We start from the raw sequence: 25,757 nt of genomic DNA on the forward strand, positions 1-25,757 counted from the left end.
CATAATCGCTGCTATTGAAGTAATTTCTCCTTAAAGTCAGACTATCAGCGTCATAATTTAACGACACACGGTATCATCAAAAATTGTTTTGTTTTGTTTTGTTTTTTTTTTCCTTTTGTTTTTCATCTTTTCTTTGTCCTATTGGAAACATAATAAAAAACTCATCCACTTAAAACAAATTTTAAAAAAGTCTCCATGTGCAACTCTGTGGTCAAGGATCTAATTACAGTAAGAGACGTACACAATGTGTGAGTGATTGCTACTTGGGATACTGATCAATAAGAAAAAAAATCCTCAGTGGCAAAGAATATATTCAGGAAAAACAGCTGGCTTATATCATAGTTGGAATGTTTACCGGGATAAAGAAATATATTAAGGCATTTAGGAGAACTTCGTGTTTCTTTGGCCCATTTATGAACTTCAGATTTATTCTGACTTCATCCTACAAATCCAGCTGCATGCTCTGCCGTATAGGTAGACAGTTCAGATGGATGGATAATTCAGACTGGCCAAGATTCAATCCCTTTGTTTTCCTGCAGCTTTGAATGTGTGACCTGAAAGAATTACATATTCCCTGATCTTTAAATCCACAGCTGGGAAATGTGGATCATAATATATACCTTATACAGCATTTATGACAAGACATACTAAAACATTCTGATGAAGATAAACGATGGATGCATGACAGATAGAAGTTCCGCCAAAGTCATATTTGAATAGAGTCTCTTGAAGCATGAAGAATGCGTATACTAGAATTTGAATTAAGTGATTTAAAACTCCTTGGAGAGACAAATAGTCTAGACATGACTGCTCCGAGAAGCACAACCTTTTAATAACTGATAGGAGAGTTTCTAAGGTGGACAGTTGAACTGTAGAACTTTGGCTGAGAACATACTTCTCTGATGTTCTCTTAATCTCTTTCTTCTCTTAATCTATTAAGTGCTGTAGTGTCAAAAATATTTTTTTTTTTATGAAAGACATTACAGAATAAGCAAGAACTCAGTGTTCAGCTGAGTTTAATGTTTGGAACAAAGGAACCCTTGTAATAAAAATCACTTTTTCATTTTCTCACGTTGCTCTTGAATAGCATACAGTTGAATATTGGCTAATCATGTATAATTCTAATTAGTTAAAAGAAGGCTGTCGGTAGTGCCCATAAGCAACATTCTATGTAAATTCTTGTCATTTCTTGATGATGAACTACGTGATCTAACATGACTGGCATATTAACATATTTTTTTCAAAGATAATATAGTAGTTTATGGACATTATTCACTGTAGTGCAGGTTGGACATATAATTATACATCTTGTCTACAGTTATGTATCTATGCATACATATACAATTATATACCTACACCTACATTGACTTCAGCAAGGCGTTTGACACTGTCTTGCAGAACATCCTCATAGGTAAGCTTAGAACGTGTAGCACAGATAACACAGTGAGGTGGATCAACCAGAGCTTACTTGGAGTGGAGGCCTTGTAGATAGCGATGATTCTCAGGGGTCAGTACTGGGTCCAATCTTGTTTAATATATTATCAGTGACCTTGATGAAGGGATAGAATGCACCCTCAGCAAGTTGCTGATGATACAAAGCTGAGATGAGAGACCAGAAGGCTGTGCTGCCATTCAGTGAGACGTGGACAGGCTGGAGAATTGGGTAAAGAGGAATCTGATGAGATTCCACAATGGCAAGAGTGGAGTTCTACACCTTGGGAGGAATAACTGTGTTCATCAGTACAGGTTAGGTGCTGATCAGCTGTAGGAGCTCTGCAGAGAAGGACTTGAGTGTCTTGGTGGACAACAGATTGCCTATGAGCCAGCAATGTGAGCAAGTTGAGACAGGTGATTCTCTCCCTCTGCTCTGCCCTGGTGAGGCCACATCTGAAGTACTGCAACCAGTTCTAGTCTCCTCAGTTCAAAAAAAGGGAAATTCCAGTGAGAGTTCACAAAGGCCACAAAGGTGATGAGAGATTTGGAGCTTCTCCCTTATGAGATATGAGAGATCTGGGACTGCTCATCAACACTTATAAAAATCTAACCCACAGGTGTCTGTGAAGGTCACCCCTAATGAATCTATTATGGATGGGACAGGACACTGCCACGTAGATGGGGCTAGGCTCTTTTCAGTGATGCCCAGTGACAGGACAAGGGGCAGAGGGAACAAAATAGAATACAGAAAGCACATTAGAAAGCCATCTTAAGAGCTGGAAATAAAGGTAATTTGTTACTTACTTAATTAACTAGTATTGTTACACTTCTTTCTTTTTTATATCTTTTTTTCATACTACTTGTCATGGGTTAACCAAAAATCTACCTGCACCCATGACAGGGGAATAGACAAGTACTGCAAGTAGTGCTACTTGCCCTGCCCCTGGAGGTGTTCAAGGCCACGTTGGATAGGGCCATGGGCAACCTGATGTAGTAAACATGGGAGTTTGGTGGCCCTGCCAGACAGAGGAGTTGGAGCTTCATGATCCTTGAGGTCCCTTCCAACCCAGGTCATTCTGTGATTCTGTGATTCAAGTTTTCCATTTGATTTTTAGTATTCATTTGAACATTCTTTTTATACAGAATTTACACAGGTTTTACTTCTCTACCTTTTCCAGTTATTGTCACATTCTCTCTAGGAATGTAGCCTCTAGGAACTTACATGTCCATAAGGCTCCTTTACATCCTGTGTTACAAAGTTTCCTACATGCCACTAAACACCAGCTCATAGTTTTCTTTGTTCAGTATTATTCCTCCAACCTCCTCTATTTTGTCTACATATATTCCATATCAAGAAGTCCTGCTTATGTTGTATTGGAAACATATATTATAGCCACCTATTCTTAAAAAATAGAATCTAAGTATTGTAAAATTACATTTATTTTGGTAAAGCTGCATCTGTGACACACACACATGCACAAAGTAAATAATTGATAATCAAACTGTCATTAAGGCTTTATGTTGCTTTCCTGGTTGTACTTTCCATAATTCAAAACAACATACTGCACATCACATTGCTTAATTTCCCTGTCACCAAGATTTTGTATCTATAAAGAACAAAGTTTTACTGTATCTCTGTATTTCCTTCTCAGTATTAATGTTTAATGAGGTGTTATTTCATGCCGGATCTGTTGCAAAGAGATGGATAGAAGAATTCAGAATCTATTATAAGAAGCAAATCATTGTTTAGCACGATGAAATTAAGAATGACATGGATTATGACAACGGGTGCAAAGAAAATGGAATGGAAAAGAGCAAAAAAACAAAAACAAAAACAAAAAACAACACTCTTGAAAGTATCATAAATGGTAGGAAAAAAAATACAACTGGAGTGTTTAAGAATAGTTTGCAGTCAGAAACTTTAAAACAGACATTTAAGCAGAAGAAAGCAAAAGTCTGTAATGGCTTTATAGCAAGTAGGCTTAGAAATTAACCGAAACATGCATAATTTGAAAATAAAATGACTGCTCTAAAAGTAATGCCTCCTGTTTTATTATGTTGACCCATGATGTCAGAGGTGGATGGCAGTGACAAGGCAGTAGAGGTCAAACCTTTCCACCAACATTTTGTTACGTTTTGTTGCTGTGTGACAGATGGCAGCACAGGTCAGTCTGACAGTCTAGCATCTGATATGGAAAGGAGAGTGAAGCAAGTGTATGGCATTGAAATCCTCCATGCAGAAAATAAAATAAAATAAAATAAAATAAAATAAAATAAAATAAAATAAAATAAAATAAAATAAAATAAAATAAAATAAAATAAAATAAAATAAAATAAAATAAAATAAAATAATTTTTTTTTTTTTTTTTTTTTTTTTTTTTTTTTTTTAAATTGAAGCCATTCACATTCATCTAGGCTTGCCAAACATTTATGGAGACCGAACAGCGGATGGTAGAATGGTAGAATTACAGAACCGTAGGAGCTGGAACTGACCTCTGGAGATCCCTTTGTCCAGCCCCCTGCTAAAGCAAGTTCCCTACAGCAGGTTGTGCTGGAAAGCAGGCAGGTGGGTCTTGAATGAGAAGGAGACTTCAAAACCTCACTGGGCAGCTTATTCCAGTGCTCATGATCAAAAGCAGTGAGTGTTGCAAGTAGAACAAAACAGAACAAACAGCTTTCAAAATATTTAAGACTTTTTCTGCTACCTCTCAAATATAAACAACAGCTTGCAAGTTGAATACAGAAGCAGAGGGCAGGTCTTGGTGCGTCTCAGACACCAGATACCTCTGTGATTGAGACTGGGGAGAGCTTGCAGAACAGAGCCCAAGTGGCTCTTGAGGCTTTTGGGGCATGGTAGGAAGGGACCCACAGTGTGAGAGCCCCCAGGCTGCACAATGACAACCACCCACCAACAGCTACTCAAGAGGGACTGAGCTTTGGCAGCCATCATCAGTAACATGGTGATCTCAGAGAGGCAACAGAAAATGAGGAACTCCAGGCTCCCACCATACATCTGCTGCCCATGCTGGCTGATATGCTTCAGCAACAGTGACAGTAACAGCAGGTCACCTCCGCTGGTACAGATTTTTACGAGCATGACATGCAGGCTGTTTATTACTGACAAAAATGCATAGCTAATTTAGGTGATGACTGTGTCGATAAATAGTGTTTTGTTGCTAAGAATTTGCTTTCTCCAATATTGTTACTGTGCTTGTTCTTTCTGTTGTAGTTTCTGTGGAAATAAGCAGAAGGCATTACTTTTGGAGCAACATATATGTGTTTAAAATAGTCTGAATATAAAACTGCAAGAAAAAAAAATATAATAAAATGTGATATTTTGATCCATAATTTCATGTGTGAATTCATTATGCTCTTTCTGTAACTTCAGCTTTAACTTCATGTCCATCAACCTTGCAGTTTGTGCTACAGCTATCATTAGGGGACTGCACAGAACACAACCTCCACAATGCTGTAAATGTATCATTAGGCAGCAAAGTATGAAATGTTCATTGGGCTAGAGCATGAACACAGGCATGAAAAAGAAAATGACTTTCTAAATCTATCTGGGCATTCATCTTGAGAATTTTTTTTTTTTTTTTTTTTTTTTTTTTTTTTGGCTTTCCTTAAGATACTTTCTAGATTAAATTTTGCAGTTTATGATCCTTGTAGATTAGGACAACATTAAGTGATGTAACCGTCAATGAAATGAAGTCCTGAATCCACAACATCCCATTTTCAGCATTTTCTTTCAGCTCTTGTGATTCTCATTAACTTGTATACTGACAATTTCTGTGCAACACAATACTAACTAGATTACTGATCCAGAGTTGTTAGACATACATAAGCTAATATTTAGACCTGCTTTGGAAAGGCATGTTGTTTCTATAACTTCTTTACAAATTGCAGGAAGAAAATAGATAACTTTCAGATTTCTCACAAGAAGCTCTAGGGCATTCTAACACAATCCCACAGAACTACTTGTTCAGAGGAAACTCATGTACACCTAATACATATTCTGTAATCTACAATAAAAACAATAGAACAATAAAAAATCCTTTAAGAATATCAAAGAATCTACACCAATATTTTTAGAAGACGCATCAAGCCTCAAATTTGATGTTTGACTAGTGACCACTAGCAAACAAAAGATCTTTCTTTATCCTCACAATCTCTGTTCATTTTATGATACTCCCAGACTGGATGGTCTTGGATGTCTTTTTCCAACCTTGGTGATTCTATGATTCCATATTAGAAATCATGGCTCCAGAATAATATTCATTATTCAAAATTTGTATATATCCTGGAGATACATAGTAGCATCAGAATTTTTACTCATTTCTCCTTTATTTTATTGGCAAGCTTTAATTTACTTAGTTTTTGCTAGTAGATGCACATAGTGACGATGCTACTATGAGTTATTTATGCAAGATCTCTTTCCTAAAAATACCTAACTTATAAGATTTTAGTTACATGTAGTTTTCTGCATACTCTATAGAAATTAATTTTATCTGCCCTTTTTCCAATTTATAAGCAGTCTTAATAGCTAGGATTAGATTATACTGCTTAGTATAATTTTTTCTCAGTTGCAAACCACATCAACATCCAATCAATTCGTAGTTCTTTGCCAGGGCTTTATTTTTGTCACTTGAGGACTTAGTTTATTCAATTTTGCAAGAGGTTTTGGAATCAGGATATATTTTATCAAGGATATCTTTCAAAGATTCCTATATATATATATTCCTAGATTTGTCTAATAGGACTTCCTTTGAAAAAAGCCATGTTAGTTCTTCCTTATTTTCTGTTAATCTATTATATACATATATATATATTAATTTTTTGGTACAATTTCTACCAATCTCAATTATGTAAAACCAATATACACTAATCTGTAGATACTCACATGTCTCAAAATCTTTTAATTAACTTGTGCTTGATTTTCTACACACAACATTCCCCATGATCAATTAAATATGTGATTTCATAGTCACAAAATATTTTAGTATTTGAATTCCTTCAACCTTCTGGATTAATACCACTTGCTTGTGTATGCCATGAGAGTTTATTCTACTTACTTGAACTTAGTTCTGATCACACTTATTTAATGATAGATCCTTCCGAGTAAAGAATTCAGTGTTGCAAATTTCTAGAACTTTCCCACAGCAGATGTAACGCACTGAAATAATTCAGTATTCTTTTTTTCCGTTTCTTTTATGTTCTTTCATTCCATGTTTTATGCCTTCTGTGCACCCAGTAAATGCATTTGACAGAAAACCAGTTTCTTTGCACACTCTTTTTCAAAACTTTTTTAATCTTTCTAAAATATACCATGGAGTACATAAAGTTGAGAAAGTGTTACAGGAGTAACAGGAAATGGGGTTCTTTCTATTATACATAAAACATTAAACAAATATATATACTTATGTATTTATTTGTGTGTGTGTGTGTGAAATTAATATAGCAAAATATTAACAATAATGCTGATGTCACCTGTTGGTCATGGAGCTATGGCTTTTATAAAGGTGTTTTAAGGAATTAATATAACAAATTGTTTCATAATAGAAATTAAAAAATTGTGTGCTACCATTTACAGTGTTGTCTGCCACACCATATTCCACTGTAATTCCCCTTATTGTCTTGTTCCTTTCTCTAGTGTTCCTCTTACAATATATTTTTATATATATTATTAGTCTATTAATGCTAAAGCATGGAGGGAAACTACAGTCTTCAAGGCAAACTTCTGTTTTAGAATGGAAAGGGAGAAGTAATAAGAACCTTTCATAAGTTCTAGCCACATCTCTGAGGGTGTCTCTGAGGGTGGCTTGTTGCTTCAGGTGAATTAACTTAATTAGGGAGAGATGGATAGGACTAGAATTCTTTTTCCCCCTTCACTGTTCATAAAGGCAACTTAATAAAGTATCTCAGACACACACAGTTGCATTGTAGACAGCTAAACTTAAATTAGAAAAATAGTGCATTATATGTCAACTTTTATATTAAGGTTGAAATTAAAACAGTATAGCGACTATCTTTAGAAATTAAATCTACTTCATTTGATAGCAAATCTCTTTACTCAGAGCAGATTCTGTATTCGGAGTCATTTACAGTGAGGAAAATTGGTAGTCATAAAACCAGTCTCCAGAAATTTATATAGAGTAAGATAATGAGAGCTGGAAACTTATGTGCAATGATTTGTAAACTCATGTTTCTACAGTGATATATGTTGTACTCAGTATTGTTCTGTCCTTCACATTATTTTCTCATCCAAGCAATTAATGGCTTAGCCGCTCCATTTGGAGGGCAAGCACTCCAGGGTAATTTTTTGCCATGGAACTGCTTATAACATGACAACGGAGTAATTAGAACAGTAGACATAAACCTTAAAAATAAGCCTATAACACAATATTATTACTTTTAAATAACTGTTCTTAGGGATATTGTGTTGTATGTCTATTTTAGAGAAGGGTCCAAAACATTTTTATTTATGTAAGACAGGCAAAAAAGGTAGATTGTTATATCTACAAAATATAAAGTTGTGAGTCCCAATAGGTTCTCAAATATTGGTTTATTATTAATTTAGACGGAGACAGTTTGAAGACTTAACTCAAAATTTGGCTCTATTTGGAGCTTAATTTAAACCACATTTAAAATAGATTAGTATTTAATTTAGAGAATTAAGATGACAACCAGCATGACAGAATTTAAAGCATGGTTAATCATTCGTAATACAGGAATGAGAAAGGTATTGTGTGAAGCTGCTGGAAAAGACACATAACTTCTGTTCTTGTGATAGTCTCAAACATTATTCCCACTCCTGAAATACCATGGAGATTCCATGATAAACTCAACTGTTTTATAAGAAAAAATCTTTGTATAACTACTCTAAATAATATAACTTAGAATATAAATTATACTCACTGCAAGCTTCTGGCTGAAACTGGAATATCTGCAGATACAGTCCCAAAGTAGTCTTACATGACTCCTTGTGTCAACACTGAGAAATACCATATACACATATACATATGCTATTCCAAAAGTAATGCCTCCTATTTTTTCAATTTAAACTACAATAATACAAAGAACACAATAACATTATTTTATCAGTCAAATTCAAAGTATTGCAAGAACTGTAAATATATGTTCCTCATTGCAGATGTTAATCTCTCAATTTCTTTCCCCACAAAAAATGCAAGAAGAAAAGATCTATCTTGAGATGAATCCTTGAATCATGAAATTGGAACCCATGATTTTCTCAGTTGAGCAAAGGTTACATGTTGTGGGTGGTTTCAGAATAATTTCGAAAGAATTGTGCCTAGTTGTTTCTGGGAACAAAAATTAAGATTTTCTGCAAAGGAAAATCTTATAGTTCTGTATAAACACTGACTGTATTTTTATGGAATTTACATAGACATTTAGAAAAATATAAGATAGATACATAATTCATTTTGTGCTAGGTCTTATATGGATATATACAGCACTAGAAGTAGAAGCATAAAATCACAAAATCACAATGGTTAAAAAAGATCTCTAAGATTATCTAGTCCAGCTGTCCTAACACTACAATTTCCCCACTAAAGCATACCCGTCAGTGCATCTAAAAGTTTCTTGAACACCTCCAGGAATGGTGATCTCACCACCTCTCCATCCATTCCAGCACTTGACCAATCCTTTGGAGAATATTTTTTTCCTAACAGACAACCTGAACCTCCCCCAGTGCAACTTGAGGCCATTCCCTCTAGTCCTGTCTCTAGTTACACAAGAGAAGAGGTCAACCTCCAGCTCACCATCACCTCCTTTCAGAAAGTTGTGGAGAGTGAAAAGGTCTCCTCTGAGCCTCCCCAGACTAAATAAACCCAGTTCTCTCCATTTCTCCTCTTAAGGCTTGTCCTCCAGACCCCTCACCAGCTTTGTTGCCCTTCTCTAGATATGCTCCAGAGTCTCAATGTCTTTCTTGTGTAGTGAGGGGCCCAAAACTGAACACAGTAGTCAAGGTGTGGCCTCACCCATGCTGAGTACAGAGGGACAATCAGTTCCTTGCTCCTTGTGGCAACACTACCTCAGATACAAACCAGGATGCCATTGGCCTTCTTGACCTGGGCACACTGCTGCCTCATGTTTAGCCAACAGTCGACCAACACCCCCAGGTCCATTTCTTACATGCAGTCTCCCAGCCATTCTGCCCCAAGCCTGTAGTGTTGCATGGGATTGTTGTGGACAAAGTGCAGAACCTGGCACTTGGTCTTACTAAACTCTAAGACTCTTTTCATCAAAAATTCAAACCATAGCATCTTACAAGTGTTAAGAAAATTAATTACATGACACTCAAAACCATGATATGAATCTAGAAACAAATTCTGAAGAGACCAACCACAAAGGGACAAAAAGCAACTTCTGTAGACTGATGACTCCCAGTCAGGAGCCCAGAAGGGGAATTAAAGTGAAGGACAGAGTCTTGCTTCAGAGTTTTTCTGTATCACGGAACAACTCTATTTCTGTATCTCTGTATTATTACAGAGTCTCAAAGTTCACATCAGAGTGTCACAGAATTAACTTGGTATTCCAGAAAAGTTTTAGCGTGTTTGAGAAGGGAAAAGAAGTGAAAAACAAACAGTACTGAAAAAGGATTATGTACAACAGAGGATTTTTCTCAGAATGAGAAACTCCAACTTACGTAAAAATCAGGACCTTTTTTTATTGAGAAATGGGAGGGTGTAGAACACCACCACCCAGGTAACAAATAACAGATGCAGTATCAGTCTTCCTCCTGAGACTACAAAAAGATGTTGTTTTTTGTTTTTGTTTTAAAGCAAGAGCTTTATTTCTCACATTGATTCCCATTCAGTAAGTTGTTTAATCAGGATCTTGGTTTTTTTGTTGATGTTTTGTTTTTTTTCTTTTCTTTTTGTTTGTTTGTTTTTTTGTTATTATTTTTGTTTCGTTGGTTGGTTGGTTGGTTGGTTTTTGTTTGTTTGTTTTCATTTTTTTAATCAATGGTGTCTTCAGGATGCCTCCACTATGAGGTATTCAGCCACACTTCAATGATATCCTTTGTTCCTAGGCCTGGTTTCCAGGGTGAGTTTTTCAATCCAGCAGGCATATTCTTCTCTCTTTGTTCAGCTATGGTTTCATGACAGAATTTTTATTACAGCTAGGTTACCTCCATATCTACACCCATCATATAATTACACTAAAGAGTGTCTACATGTCATTCAAAACTTATTGAAGTAAGTAAGGCAAATAGTAGATTAATACACTTCTCTACATGGATACTTGATTTCCAGTTGATTATGTTTATTTTTGGGATTTTCTTCTCCTTTCTGTAAGTACTGTATAAGTGCTGAAGAGGAATTACACTCCTCAGAGTAGTATATCACAAATTGATCGTATTTTCAAAGATACTAAATCCAGTGCAACTGTAGTAGAAGGGCTCCCTGCACCTCTGTCCTCATCTCTGTACATTTGCTTCTATATAATTTTTCTTTATTTTGAATTCTAACACCTTTGTCCTTCAGACACCCTTTCTCTGTAGAGCTGCTCATTTTTATTATTTTTGTTTTAATAAGAAGTTAAAATGAATACAGTCCCTGTGACTTCCTGATCATCTTGGGCATAGCCTTACATATAAATATGGATTTAATGCTGTTGCAGTTCACTGAACATCTGAGAAGAAAAGATAAATGCGCCCTGCAGAGACTACTGTGGTGACTTTGACATTGCTGAATGGCTGTTCCCCCAATTGTTACATTCACTGAGAAGACAAAAGAAGGATTTAACATTACAATTGTATTTTGACAAGAACATACGACTTCTGGGATGGATTAATGCTCCTGCAGAGGATTTTACTACTATGTCTGACAGTACTTTCTCATGAACTTTTATCCTGGATGTTTTTTTAATTTAAGGGTCAAATGATGGAGTGTTCTGAACAAACATCTATCTGTAATTGAAAGAGAGTATACTGTAAGTTCATAGATTTATTTATTTTATTTTATTTTATTTTATTTTATTTTATTTTATTTTATTTTATTTTATTTTATTTTATTTTATTTTCAGAATTTCCAATGCTTATCAGAAACTGATAACATCGGTTGACCTTGCAGTGGGTCAAACTTTTTTTACATTTGACTCTTGCTAACCCCTTCTGACTACGATAGTGCTATCCATGTCTGAATCAGAGAAATCAACAACAGGATACATGTAGGTGGCTGGCTTATGTATGTGCAAGTGCAATCTTTGGCAGAACGAGCAGGCCCAGAGGCCCACTGACCCCAAAAATAAGAGGGGTGCGTGTTGATGGTTTACAGGCTGATTTGGCCTGGTACTATGAGTAATAGGGCAGGGGACCCATGCACTGGGAAAGGGGAAGGGAAAAATGGGAAATGGGGGGTAGGGAGATGAGAGATGGGCCTAAAAACAGAACGGCAGCAATGTCTGGAGGAGGAAAACTACTAAATATGATATCAGGATGCAAGATAACGCACTATAATTCAATATGTAATTGGAACTGAGGTCAATAAATCAAATGAGATGAGAGAGAGTGTGTCTGAAACTGAAGACCTTACTCTGAAATGAAGGTGAAATTGCTGGGGAGCACACCCACACACTACTAAACAACTACAAAAGAAAAAAGTCCTGTGACTTTCCAGGACCTTTATCTTCCCCTCTGAATGCAAAGTCCTCCAGGGTATGTAGTTCTTCTCTTTTGAGAGTCAGGTATACAAAAAATTGGAGGTCCACAGAAGTTGGGCATTAGCTCTTTAACTCCCAGTGCTTTACATGATGTTATGATGTTGTCACGGGTTACCCTAAAATCTACCGGCACCCATGACAGGGGTATAGACGGCCTGCAGGGCCGCTATCCCAAAAGGAAAAGAAAACAGAGAAAAAGAAAATAAATACAGCGGCAATGATCTAAGGAGGCACACTATTTTACTAAATACTATATTGGAATACAGAATAACACAATATAATGCAATATAATTGGAATTAAGGCTAACGAAACAAGTAAAATAAGAGAGAGTGAGTCCCGAAACCGAGAGGCCTACTGTAACTCTAGGCGAAACGGCTGGAACGCTCCCACACGGCTCTCCCCCTGGCTGGCAGGATCCAAGAGCAAGTCCAGCACTGAAGTGAGATTATATAGTCCTGGTCATATGACTGACCGTGGTGCTCCCTGGGACATGTAGTCTTCTTTCTGTGAGCAGCAGATTCGTCAAAATTATCTATGCTTAACATGATGTTATGATGTGGAATACTGATAGCAAAATTACAAAATTGCAAAACCATGACATTCCACCCCTTATTCTACATCATTACATTATGCTTATTATACACACACACACATATATATAGTCGTGAGCAATCAGCAACCTTATTTTCTTAACAATTTATATCTATTTTCATGCAAATCTTTAGGCTGAAAATAAAACTCCGTAACTTAACACACTATTATTTGCTAAGTCGAGGAAATGGCAAAACTGCCAGAAAGAGGAACATGGTGGAGGGAAGAAAGGGAGAAAGGCAGCACTAGCAGGGCGTCCCCCACGTCAAGGTGCACTCATCCTTTCCCTAAGCTACAGGGCCACTGCACAGAGGACTTCTTGGGACTGTCCTCCTCTGTCTCCATCACTGGATGTCAGGGCAGGAGCCCAGAGCATAAGCAGAGGGGAGAAGCAGACCAGCATCACTGCTGGTGGTATGGCCATCCTCCAAGTCATCCATTCCCTTCAGTGGAACAGAAGCATCAAGGAGAGGCTCAGCAAGAAACTCCCCAGCAGGTGATCACAGTATCACAGTATTGTGCGAGTTGGAAGGGACCTTAGAGGTCATCGAGTCCAACTCCCGGGATTCAAGCCCTCTGTGTAGCAGAGCGGCACTTCTACCACTTGTGCCACAGCGGGGATTCGAACCCAGGCCTCCGGTGTTGCAAGCGGCACTTCTATCACCGCGCCACCGGGGCACACGATTGTGCCAGCAGCTTCACATCCTGGCCTGGAGAGTTCAGCTCCAAACCCTCATAGGGGAACAGTGAACCCAGGCCTCGTGGCTGCGGGATGACCCCCCTCACTGCGGGGTGGCTCACTTGGCACATCCACACCATCTTCACCATGAGCTCCTGCTTCTTGCCCAGGTGACAGGGATAGGAGTGGAACTGCTGGGGCAGTGTCTGGAGTACCATGCCTCCATAGAACTTGCTTCTCCAGCCCTAATATGGTATTTCGGGCGATAGCATGGGGTACTGGTACTGCGTATGTTTCAAGCCACCCAGTGGTTGCCTCCACCATGGTGAGCACATAACGCTTACCATTGCGAGATCATGGCAAGGTGATATAATCAATCTACCATGCCTCCCCATATTTATATTTTTGCCATCGCCCTTCCCCCCAAAAAGTTTTCATCCTCTTGGCTTGTTTAATTATGGCGCATATTTCACAGTCATGAATGACCTGAGCAATAGCATGCATAATTAAGTCCACCCCTCGGTCTCTGGACCACTTGTATGTTGCATCTGTTGCTTGATGGCCTGAGGTCTCATGGGCCCATCAAGCTAGGAATAATTCAGTCTTGTTCTGCCAGTCCAAGTCTATTTGAGCCACCTCAGTTTTGGCAGCTCGATCAACCTGATGGTTATTTTGATGTTCTTCAGTAGCCTTACTTTTAGGCACGTGAGCATCTACATGGCGCACCTTTACAACAATGTTTCTTATTTGGGCAGCAATGTCTTTCCACAGTTCAGCAGCCCAAATAGGTTTACCTCTTCGTCGTTGCCAGTTGTCTTGTTCCCACTGCTGCAACCACCCCCATAAGGCATTTTCCACCATCCATGAGTCAGTATAAAGATGAAGCATTGGCCACCTCTCCCGTTCAGCCACATCTAAGGCCACCCCTCATGCCGGACAGCCGGGCCTCCAGTGGGCTGGATGGGGGCAGTGCAGTTCTCCTGCCCCATGGCCATAGCGGTGGGCGCCTGCTCAGCCTGGAAGCGCACCAACCCCTTCCAGATATGGAACAGACCCACCGGGAGAGCTGAGACCGGTGACGTCCGCTTGGGGTTGCGCTGCTCCGCTACAGGCTGCCTCGCCTGGGCTCGGGAAGGAGCCTTGCTCTGACCGGAGGTTGTTACACTCAGACTGGAGGGCGTCGCGCTCAGACTGGAGGGCGTTGCGCTTGGACTGGAGAGTGTCACGCTCGGACTGGAGAGTGTCACGCTCGGACCGAAGGGCATCTCGCTCAGACCGAAGGGCGTCTCGCTCAGACTGGGGTGTGTCTTGCCTGGACCAGAGGGCATCAAGTTCGGACCGGAGGGTGTCACGCTGATATAGGAGGTCATTTCTCTCAGCTCTGAGACTCTCCATCTCAGTTCTGAGACTCTCTATCTCAGCTTCAGAAACTTTTTCCCTCTCTGCCTTTTCAGCTCTGAGACTCTCTCTCTCAGCTTCAAAATTGAATAAGGCCCAATAGGCATTAGCCAGGCCCCAAATCATTTGTGCCTCCTGAGATCTGCCTGTGCCGCAAAATTCCTGCCTCAAATATGCGATCAAGCTCTCAGGATTCTTCAAGTGTTCAGGAGTAAAGCTCCATGACGCTGAAGATGTCTGCCTTTTTAAAGTCTCCTCAAAGCCTCTCCACACTCCCTGCCACTCAGTATTCTCTGGTTCTGGGGAAGACTTCCTCAGAATGTTATAAATCCAGATACTGAGTGAGATTAATAAAATAACCAACAGTATGTTCAGGGAAATTAACAGTGTGGTCAAATGGGCATTCAAAAACTGCATAATGGATTCAGGGAAGGGACAAGGAGCATGCAGTCCCCTGAAAAGCAGTTTTACTAGCAGTTTTAACAGAGCACACATTTTTTTTTCCTCTCTTCAATAACGAGATAGCAGAGCTAAAAGTTTACAAAATATTCTGGGGTATTGGCCGTCCGCCTGGACTTTCAAGGTCAAGCTCCCAGGTGCAGAAACGTAAACTTTAGATAGCTCCTTAACGAAAAAAAAACTCGTAGCTCTGTGAAAGCTAAAGGAACAGCAGGGAAAACAGCAGCTTTTGCAGTTTTTCCCCACTTTTGCCCCTTTTTGCCCAAATTTCTTGGCAATCTGCCCGCATTCTCCACCAATTATGTCATAGGTTACCCTAAAATCTACCGGCACCCATGACAGGGGTATAGACGGCCTGCAGGGCCGCTATCCCAAAAGGAAAAGAAAACAGAGAAAAAGAAAATAAATACAGCGGCAATGATCTAAGGAGGCACACTATTTTACTAAATACTATATTGGAATACAGAATAACACAATATAATGCAATATAATTGGAATTAAGGCTAACGAAACAAGTAAAATAAGAGAGAGTGAGTCCCGAAACCGAGAGGCCTACTGTAACTCTAGGCGAAACGGCTGGAACGCTCCCACACGGCTCTCCCCCTGGCTGGCAGGATCCAAGAGCAAGTCCAGCACTGAAGTGAGATTATATAGTCCTGGTCATATGACTGACCGTGGTGCTCCCTGGGACATGTAGTCTTCTTTCTGTGAGCAGCAGATTCGTCAAAATTATCTATGCTTAACATGATGTTATGATGTGGAATACTGATAGCAAAATTACAAAATTGCAAAACCATGACAGATGTGGAACACTGATAACAAAACTCAGGAAACCATGACACCAATAAAGCAAAGTCAAGTTACCATGATTTTCTTTTTTTTTTTTTTTTTTTAAGCTTTAATGTAGACTATACGAGAACTCAAAGTGTAACACATAACTTGACATAATCAAAACTCAAATCTACTTGATGAGACAGAAGAAAGTTCCAAAAAGCAATTTTCTCCTTGCTATATCCTGTGAAGACAAATCTCTGCTTCCAGGGTAGTTCTAGGGCAAGGGTCAGTCTCTTCAAGGCTTTTTTGAAATGAAGACAACTTCACAGTCCTTCTCAGTTCCCTTGAAGTTCCTTCCTATTTTAGAACTATTCTCCAAAGTCCAGCTATGGGTCCTCTTCTTCCTCATTAGTGATTCATTCTCCATATGACAGACAAACTCTTTGTTCTATACTACAGTATCATTTTTTTCTTTCATAATCTCTGGAAACATCTTTTCCACAGGATCACTAAAATATTTGCCTTCCTTCCTTCCAACTTCCTTTCCCTCTTATTTGAGGAAAATGAGTAGAAGATATCAAGAATACATTCTGAAGTACTAGTAAGACTGGAGTGGATACTGAGAATTTTAGATAAGATTTTTCCATGAGATCCCCTGGTTTGTTCAGCCTAGAGCAGAGGAGGCTGTGGGGTGGTTATGGCAGCCTACAGATCCTCATGAGGGAAAAGGAAGGGCAGCACTGAGCTCTGCTCTCTGGTGACAGTGACAGGACCTGAGAGAACTGCTGTGAAGCTGTGACAGGGGAGGTTTGTGTTGTACATCAGTAAAAGCTTTATCACAGAGAGGGTGGTTGGGTACTAGTGCAGATTTGGGGCCCATCTTGTTTAATATCTGTACTGATGACCTAGATGACGGGATTGAGTGTACCCTCAGTGAGCTTTCCGATGACACCAAGCTGGGAGGTGGTCTCGATCTGCCTAAGGGTAGGGAGGCCCTTCAGAGGGATCTAGATAAGCTGGGTCACTGGGTTCAGCTGAATGGGATTAGGTTCAACAAGGCCAAGTGCCAGGTCCTGCACTTTGGCCACAGTAACCCCACACAGCGCTACAGGCTTTGGGATGAGTGGCTGGATGACTTGAAGAGGAAAGGGACCTGGGGGTGTTGGCTGATGCTCAGCTGAACATGAGCCAACAGTGTGCCCAGGTGGCCCAGAAGACCAATGCCATTCTGGCCTGCATTAGAAATAGTGTGACCAGCAGGAGCAGGGAGGTAATCACCCCCTGTAATCAGCACTGGCAAGGCTGCATCTCAAGTATTGTGTTCAGTTTTGGGCCCCTCACTAAAAGAAAGACATTGAGGCCCTGGAACTTGTCCAGAGAAGGGCGACAAAACTGGTGAGGGGTCTGGAGTACAAATCTTATGGGGTGCAGCTGAAGGACCTGAAATTGTTCAGTCTGCAGAAAAGGAGGCTCAGGGGAGACCTAATTGCACACTACTTCCTGAAGGGAGGTTGTGATGAGGAGGACTTTGGCCTCTTGTCCCAGGCAACAAACAGGACATGAGGAAATGGCCATAAGTTGTACCAGAGGAGGTTTCCATTAGACATAAGGAGAAACTATTCTCTCAGAGTGGTCGGGTACTGGAATGGCCTGCCCAGGGAGGTGGTGGAGTTGCTGTCCCTGGCAGTGTTCAAGAGGCATCTGGATGAGGAGCTACTAGATATGGGTTAGTGGCCATAAAAATATGGAAGTTTTATGGAGATGATTTAATATTGGAGAGCTACAAAAAGCTGAATATATATAAGTAAGTTTGTGTTACTTTTGAGACATATGCAAATATGACAACATATTCAGTTTCTAATATTAATTTATTTATTTTAGCATTTCTGCATATATATAAATCAAGTAATGACAGAGATTATAATCTAAGTACCTATATATATTAAAAGGACAATATGCACAAATACTATATATATTAAAAGGACAATTTACAAGACAGAACATGACTTTAGGAGTTCCTCTTTTTCTCAAATCTTTTCCCCCTTCTTTGTTCTTTTAGAAAATTGGACATCCTTTAATGAATATTCACCTTGTAAAAATATCCCTCAAACAAAGCTAAAAACCTCTTTTTAATCAATGTCACAGGTCCTTGGGATCTTCAGTTAACTGGAGAATCTTTTAGAGAATTGAACAGCCTTTTTTGAATATTCACCCTGTAAAAATATCCCTCAGACAAAGCCAAAAAATCAATTTTATTGCTTCAGGATCTTCAGTTAATTAGAACTTCATTACTAGCTGAACTTGTGTTGGAAATCAAGTTGAAAGTATAGCTAGGTTTAGCCCTTGAAATTTCATAAAAAGAGTCAGATTTACCATCCATTTTAAACATTACTATAAAGTTTGATGCAAATAAAGTTAAGCTATACATAGATAAAAGTAAACTGGCAGTCTTTTCTCCTTTCTGCACCAGAGGCTTATCCTGAAACTATATAATGATTTGACAGTTAATACTGAAGATTACGATTTTTTTTTTTTGTTGTTATTTGAGTAGAATTATTTGAATTATTTTAGTCTCAAAGCTACCACATCAGATGTTAAATATAAAGAAACATATATTTTGTAATAGACTCTTTCTCTTTGAAGCACATTCTTATTATTTCTCTCAGGAGAATGCCATCGTGTGCAGTTGTATCGTATCATTTTGCTCAGTTCTGAGGGGATTACTACAGATGATGAGAATTACACAAGAGATAGTAACCTAGGCTTATTTTGGAGGGTTTTCAAAACCAATCAGAAGACAATAGAAGCATTAGAAAGAGTGAAGCTGTTTTCATAAGCTTGCCTTGAGCAAATAAAATGTCCCATTTACATTTATTTCTTATTTTCTTCTGAAATTAAAACCTAGAAATAAATATCTTTGATTATATTTTATTTATTTGGGAATACTGTAGCTATAATAATATAGTCTTTACTATTTGTGGTGGGAAGAATGAACTTTGGAAACACCAATTCCATTCAAACCTCTTGAAATGACATTTTAGAACACAGTATTTAGAAGATGCTGCTTCACTAGAATTCCCTTATTACATGGAGTTTTAATATGCTGCTATTCTTGTGAGATATTTATGTTTATAATGAGATCCTTTTAGTAGCTGATAGGCCTGGCTATGTTTACGGATTCGGCTGATTTATAGGATAGTGATAGATCTCAGGATCACAGAATCACAAAATTATAGGTGTTGGAAGGAGTCTCCAGATTTCACTAAGAATTAGTAGAAAGGGAAATATTTTGAAGAACTTTTTCCAAGATTAAATGCTTCTTCCTCTATTTGAACTTGGTGTATTTCTAACATTAATAAATTAACAACTGCCTCCTTGCTTCAAAAGAAGTATGAACTGATGCTACAAATTTGGTGGGGCATGTGCTGTATTGGATAGTACAATAGGAGAGACATTCCCTCTGACTCTGAAGTCCATTGGATTTTCACAGATATTGCTCTTTTCATTTGCATAATTAGGTGAGTGAGTTAGAAGTTAAGCTAGATAGCAGAAGTTATCACAATCCACAGAGACTTGTGTAAGAGGCCATGCTTTTTACATTACTGTCTCAAAGTCTGCTGAAATGGACAAGTTCAGGGAAGCCTGGCCAAGGTTCCAGAGACACACAGAAGGACAAGTCCAGGCAAGTCAGAGCCACGGTTCCAGACCCCCTTTGTTTAAGGGTGACCTGACAGATGACAGACAGATGACAGATGGACAAGTCCGGGAGCTACGAAAGGGAGATAAGATACAGATGAATGGCCCTTAAGTGGTCTTTTGTGTGGGCCTATCTCAAGGAAGAGGGCCATCTCCGAGGTATTCACAGGACTCTTACCCAAGCCTTCCAGAAATGTCCCGAAGGCTGGGAAGAAGTAGGATAAAAAGAGCATGGACAAACCATGGATTTTGGGGGTTGAGGTTTTCTGACATCAGATGCCTCTCTTCATGAACAAGGAGGTTTTCTGACATCAGATGCCTCACTACGTGAACGCCTGCATGCTGAAGAAGATGCATGCATGAAGAACTCTTAGGCATCTGGCTTCAGATTCCTCCAACGTCTTCCTACGGCGGACACCGGATTCACCTGGGCTTGCTGCTCGAGACTCTGCTCCGTGAGACCTCGCTGCCCGAGACCCTGCTCCGTAAGACCTCGCTGCCTCCCGATACCTCGCTGCCCTTTCTACCTCCCGCTCTGCGCTGCACCGATCTGCTGCTTGCGGCCTGACCCTCTGCTGCGGCTCTCCCCTGCGCTTGTTCCTCCTGGTCCAACGAAACGACGTGCAACGGGACGCTGCTGCGTTCAGGAGGTGACTTTCCCCGCTTTCCGTAATTCTTGCCTTTTCCGCCTTTCCTATCGCCCACTTTCCCTTCCCCATCACCCTAATTTTGGTATCCGCCGCTCTCCCTTCCCCATCCCCTCAGCCGTCTATTATTCCCAATAAACTGGTCGGATCAACATTTGAATGCTTCTCTTCTTAATCTCACGCCGAGCATAATTTATCAAAAGAACCTTGCCTCACTCCTTAATTGGAGCGAGACATTTTTATTGGCGTAGTCGGCAGGATAATCGTCGTGAGAGTGTTGTCCTTCCAGTTTCTCTAAAACTTTTCTGTCTCTTTCTCCTGGAGTTGCAAGGAGCGATAAATTTGATAACTTTCTTTGACGTGAGCACCTTTCCAGGAAGACCGCTCCATATCCTGAAACTTTGTTGCTTTCTTTCTTACGTGTATACCTCTCGGGGACGTATAGATTAATTTTGACTATTTTGCTTTTGTTTTATATGTGTGTGCCTCCCCGGGAAGACTATTTTGCATTGTGGTGGTTTAAGTATCTTGTAACGTACTTCGGGATTTGAAGTTTTGTGTGTGCGCCTCTTGGGGAAGTGAGGAAGTAATTTTTATTTTGACGTGTGTGCTTCTCCAAGAAGTTTATTTCTTTTGAGAAACCTAGAAGTTATTTTGTAACTTGTGTGGCTTGAAGGTGGAAGTTTTTCTTTGTGGCCTGACAGGATAGCCAGGAGCGATTGAGGTGTTTACACTTTCTTTGGAAGTGTTGATTTGAGTCTTTTGGTCTTTTGTGTAAGGGAGTGTTTTGAGCAGTTGCTGGTTTTGTTTTGCTAAGTGTTTGCCTCTCTGAGGAGATAAGGAGTCACCTTCTCCCTCAGCGTAGATTTCGTTGTAGATTTTGTTGTCTTGATAGTGAGTAAAAGTATATTCGCTATGGAAGGTGAAAATATGTTGTTTGATTTGCTAGAAAAGCATGCGTCTAGGCCATCGTTAACAGGGTTGGACTGGGCACGAGAAAATTGGCATAATTTGCAGGCTGTTTCGGACCGCATTTGTGTTTTGCAACATGGGGCTCGTACCCGAGCTGGGAAAGGTAAATCATTTATTTGTGCGGTACTCGGTGCTGCTTTAAAAGCAGCCGTGGAGTTCCGAGACCAGCAGCTTAAGGCGGAAAACCAGACAATACAGTCGTTACAAGAAACGGTAAAAACAACACAGGAGCTTGTAAAAGCTCTGCAAAACCAAATTGGAAATCTAGAAGAACAATTGAAAAGAGAAAAGCATAATTCGGTGTTGTTACAAATGGCTTTTAAGGAAATTTTATCATATAAAGATACGGGTGACACTGTTATCCATAGTGCACCACAAGAGAAAATCTATCCTCATGAGGAATTGAGAGAAACAAAAGAAAGCTTTGATAATGAAACCCCAGTAGCCCCTCTGCGTCCTCTTATAAAAACAGAATATACCTTCGATAATGGTGAGGACCTTGATCCTCAAATGAATGTTAAAGAAATTCCTTTCTCAGCTACTGAACTAGCTAAATTGAAGAAGGATTTCAGCCGGTCTCCAAGAGAATCTGAAACGGAGTATGTATGGAGAGTCAGTCTAACTGGTGGAGACCAAATAATGCTAACCGAAAAGGAGGCTGAGGGTTATTGGGGGCCAGGAGTATTTTTAACTACCGGCAACAATCGTGCTCCCTGGTCCCTAACACAGAGGGCTGCTTACTGGGCTGGTGGTCTCAACCCTTTAGAAAGGGGAGACCCTCTTGCTATTAATGGGACAGTGGATCAATTGGTTGAAAGTGTCCAAAAGGCTGCCTGTCTGCAAATGATGTATGACAGGAAATTGCAGCCACGGCACGAATCTCCCATGATGATGCCTGTGGATCCTGAAAGGATGACTCCTTTAATTAGGGGGCTTCCAGAATCACTGAAACCCATAGGTATACAGTTACAAGGTAAAATACAAGCCATGTCCCAGGGAGAGAAAGTACGAGCTGCTTTAGAAGGAGCCAGTACTTCAGGCTCTTTACAGTCTGGATTTAAGGTATGGACATGGGGGGAGGTTGCCCAAGAACTGATTAATTATGAAAGGAAATTTGGGCCCGTGGCTTCTACCAGTAAATTTGAGCCAAAGGGAGTAAGGCTTGCAGCAGCCACCCTTGCTCCTAGGCCACCTAGCCCGAAACTTAATAGAATGGAAAAGGTTTCATTGCCAGTAAGAACAGGTAGGCGAAACATTGCTCACAAACGTAATAGACTGTGGACCCTGGGCTGGCAAAAGGGTATTCCTCGAGATCTAATGAATGGACTATCAACAGATAGGCTCGAGATGTTGGTGACCAGTTGGCCGACTAAACTTGAGACCCTAGTTCCTAGTGTCCCCCCCCCCCCCACAGTAACAGAAGAGATACCTGAGAAATTGGGAAACTAATTCCTTCACCCTCCTCAAGTGAGTTGGGGGGGGGGGGGGGGGGAAGGGTGGATGTTTGTTAGAAAGCTCACAACAAAAGGAGAAGATTCTCCATTTAACACCTCCTGCCCCAAGGCCTCACCACTCCTACCAGCTACCCCTGTGAGTCACAATACAGTTAAGCTGATAAACTAGGGAAACACTGGCCAGCCTGTGTCAATTGACTCAGCTAACCTGAGGACAATTCCTCTAACATTAATGAAATACCTTAACAAGAATCCTTGGAAGGCTAAGGACACCCCTAAAAAAGGAATGTAAAATATATTCTCACCGAATTGTTCCCTCGTTTTTTAATTGTATTAACAAAGCCCCAAAAGGGCAAGTTGTTGTCTTGTTTTATTTTTCAGAAGATTCTCGTGGGACACTGACTGAACAGAATGGCTTATAGCTGATTTTAACCATTTGTGTTTTGTGACAGAAAAATTGAAGATGTGATCATGCTAGAAGCAATAATATTATGTTTTGGTTTGTTGTGGGTTGTGATTGATATCAGTCCTTGGATCTGTTAAAAATTCACAATTTGGTTCAGATTTTAGTTTTTTCAGATCACTCTGGCTTTCTGGTACTTCCTGCACAGTGGTATAATTCCTTCTGACCCCTTCTTTCACCCCTTTTGGTTAAACTGATTGTGATTTGCATGTAACTCCTCCATGGTGTTTCCAAATTATTAACGAATTGGGAAGTGAGCAATGGGACTCATCTAATATCTTTTAGATGTGGTCACAAAAGTAAAATTTATCATGAAACCCTTTGCACTGATGCTTTTCAGTAACACATCAGTTCAGGAGTTCCATCCAAAACACAGTTGTTGGAAAGTGTCTGAGTTTTGACAAGAGATGTGTATGTTTCTGGGATTACTTTTATGATTTGTGTTGTCGCAACTCTACTGTTTCTTCCATGTATGATACCATGTTTATCTATTGTGTGTTGTCGCAACTCTACTGTTTCTTCCATGTATGATACCATGTTTTGTTCAACTTATTCAACATGTTGTATCTTCTATGTATTTTGTAACCTCATCAAGTGACGGGGAAGTCGAGCACATCCGTGCAACATTTGTAACCAAGCAGGAAAAATCCTTTGTAATGATTGCATGAAACATTTTAATTCCCCTGCCCTCTCCTTTTTCCCTCATGCTTACTATCTTTCTCTCACCATCCTGGATCAGCAGTGGTCCATTTTTTAAGCAAACTTTGAGTCACGGGGTGGTGTAAGAGGCCATGCTTTTTACATTACTGTCTCAAAGTCTGCTGAAATGGACAAGTTCAGGGAAGCCTGGCCAAGGTTCCAGAGACACACAGAAGGACAAGTCCAGGCAAGTCAGAGCCACGGTTCCAGACCCCCTTTGTTTAAGGGTGACCTGACAGATGACAGACAGATGACAGATGGACAAGTCCGGGAGCTACGAAAGGGAGATAAGATACAGATGAATGGCCCTTAAGTGGTCTTTTGTGTGGGCCTATCTCAAGGAAGAGGGCCATCTCCGAGGTATTCACAGGACTCTTACCCAAGCCTTCCAGAAATGTCCCGAAGGCTGGGAAGAAGTAGGATAAAAAGAGCATGGACAAACCATGGATTTTGGGGGTTGAGGTTTTCTGACATCAGATGCCTCTCTTCATGAACAAGGAGGTTTTCTGACATCAGATGCCTCACTACGTGAACGCCTGCATGCTGAAGAAGATGCATGCATGAAGAACTCTTAGGCATCTGGCTTCAGATTCCTCCAACGTCTTCCTACGGCGGACACCGGATTCACCTGGGCTTGCTGCTCGAGACTCTGCTCCGTGAGACCTCGCTGCCCGAGACCCTGCTCCGTAAGACCTCGCTGCCTCCCGATACCTCGCTGCCCTTTCTACCTCCCGCTCTGCGCTGCACCGATCTGCTGCTTGCGGCCTGACCCTCTGCTGCGGCTCTCCCCTGCGCTTGTTCCTCCTGGTCCAACGAAACGACGTGCAACGGGACGCTGCTGCGTTCAGGAGGTGACTTTCCCCGCTTTCCGTAATTCTTGCCTTTTCCGCCTTTCCTATCGCCCACTTTCCCTTCCCCATCACCCTAATTTTGGTATCCGCCGCTCTCCCTTCCCCATCCCCTCAGCCGTCTATTATTCCCAATAAACTGGTCGGATCAACATTTGAATGCTTCTCTTCTTAATCTCACGCCGAGCATAATTTATCAAAAGAACCTTGCCTCACTCCTTAATTGGACCGAGACAACTTGTAAGACATTTAGATAGTATTTCAGCATTTGGAAAGTATTTTAAACAGACGAAAGAGTTATCAATGAAATATAGAAATGTTGCTGGAATAAGTAATGTGTTTCCAACAACACATACAGACCCTTATAGTTCCACCTGTACCGGTAGCAATTTAATCCTGTGACAAAGCACTTTCACTGGCTTAATGCACAATGCGGTAAATAAATATGTTACTGCTTTTATTGGGTATTCATTTATTATTTATACTAACGAAATATAGGATCGTGTTATATAGATATATAGTCTAGAAAAACAAATTCTCCTGTGTTCAATTACTTTCATATATTCAGTGTATTAGTAGGATCCCACGTCAAGATTTTCTACAATTAGTCTTAGGGTTTTCAAGTGTGGAAGTTATGTTAGCCTAGGCTCATAAGTAATAAATCTTAAGCCAGGCATACTAAATGTTTTGCTTTGTTCCTAAGGAAGGTAATTTTAGTTTCATTTAAAAGATGAAATTGAAAACTAAATGTCTTATTATCAGTTGTTCTTGTCAAGCATACAATTCACTCAAACAAATTATTAACTATTTTCAGTTCTGCAGAAATGCTACAATATAGAATGCTCTCAGCATTCTTTGTATTTCAAGAAATCTCTCAAATGAAGACAACAGAATATGTTAGTGGGAAAAAAAGAAAATAATAATAATTAAAAAAAAAAAAATCTGTGCTGAAATGC

General features: G+C 40.0%; 1 protein-coding gene across 1 annotated transcript; it reads left to right on the forward strand.

The window, feature by feature from the left end:
• Positions 1-20,029: 20,029 nt before the first annotated feature.
• On the forward strand, positions 20,030-25,019 carry LOC140264665 (uncharacterized). Its single transcript, XM_072360598.1, has one exon. The coding sequence runs from the start codon at positions 21,281-21,283 to the stop codon at positions 22,784-22,786; it is 1,506 nt and encodes a 501-aa protein (XP_072216699.1). The 5' UTR covers positions 20,030-21,280; the 3' UTR covers positions 22,787-25,019.
• The last annotated feature ends 738 nt before the right edge of the window (positions 25,020-25,757 follow it).

This window comes from Excalfactoria chinensis, chromosome 1 (assembly GCF_039878825.1).
Source record: "Excalfactoria chinensis isolate bCotChi1 chromosome 1, bCotChi1.hap2, whole genome shotgun sequence".
NCBI classification, from domain to species: domain Eukaryota; kingdom Metazoa; phylum Chordata; class Aves; order Galliformes; family Phasianidae; genus Excalfactoria; species Excalfactoria chinensis.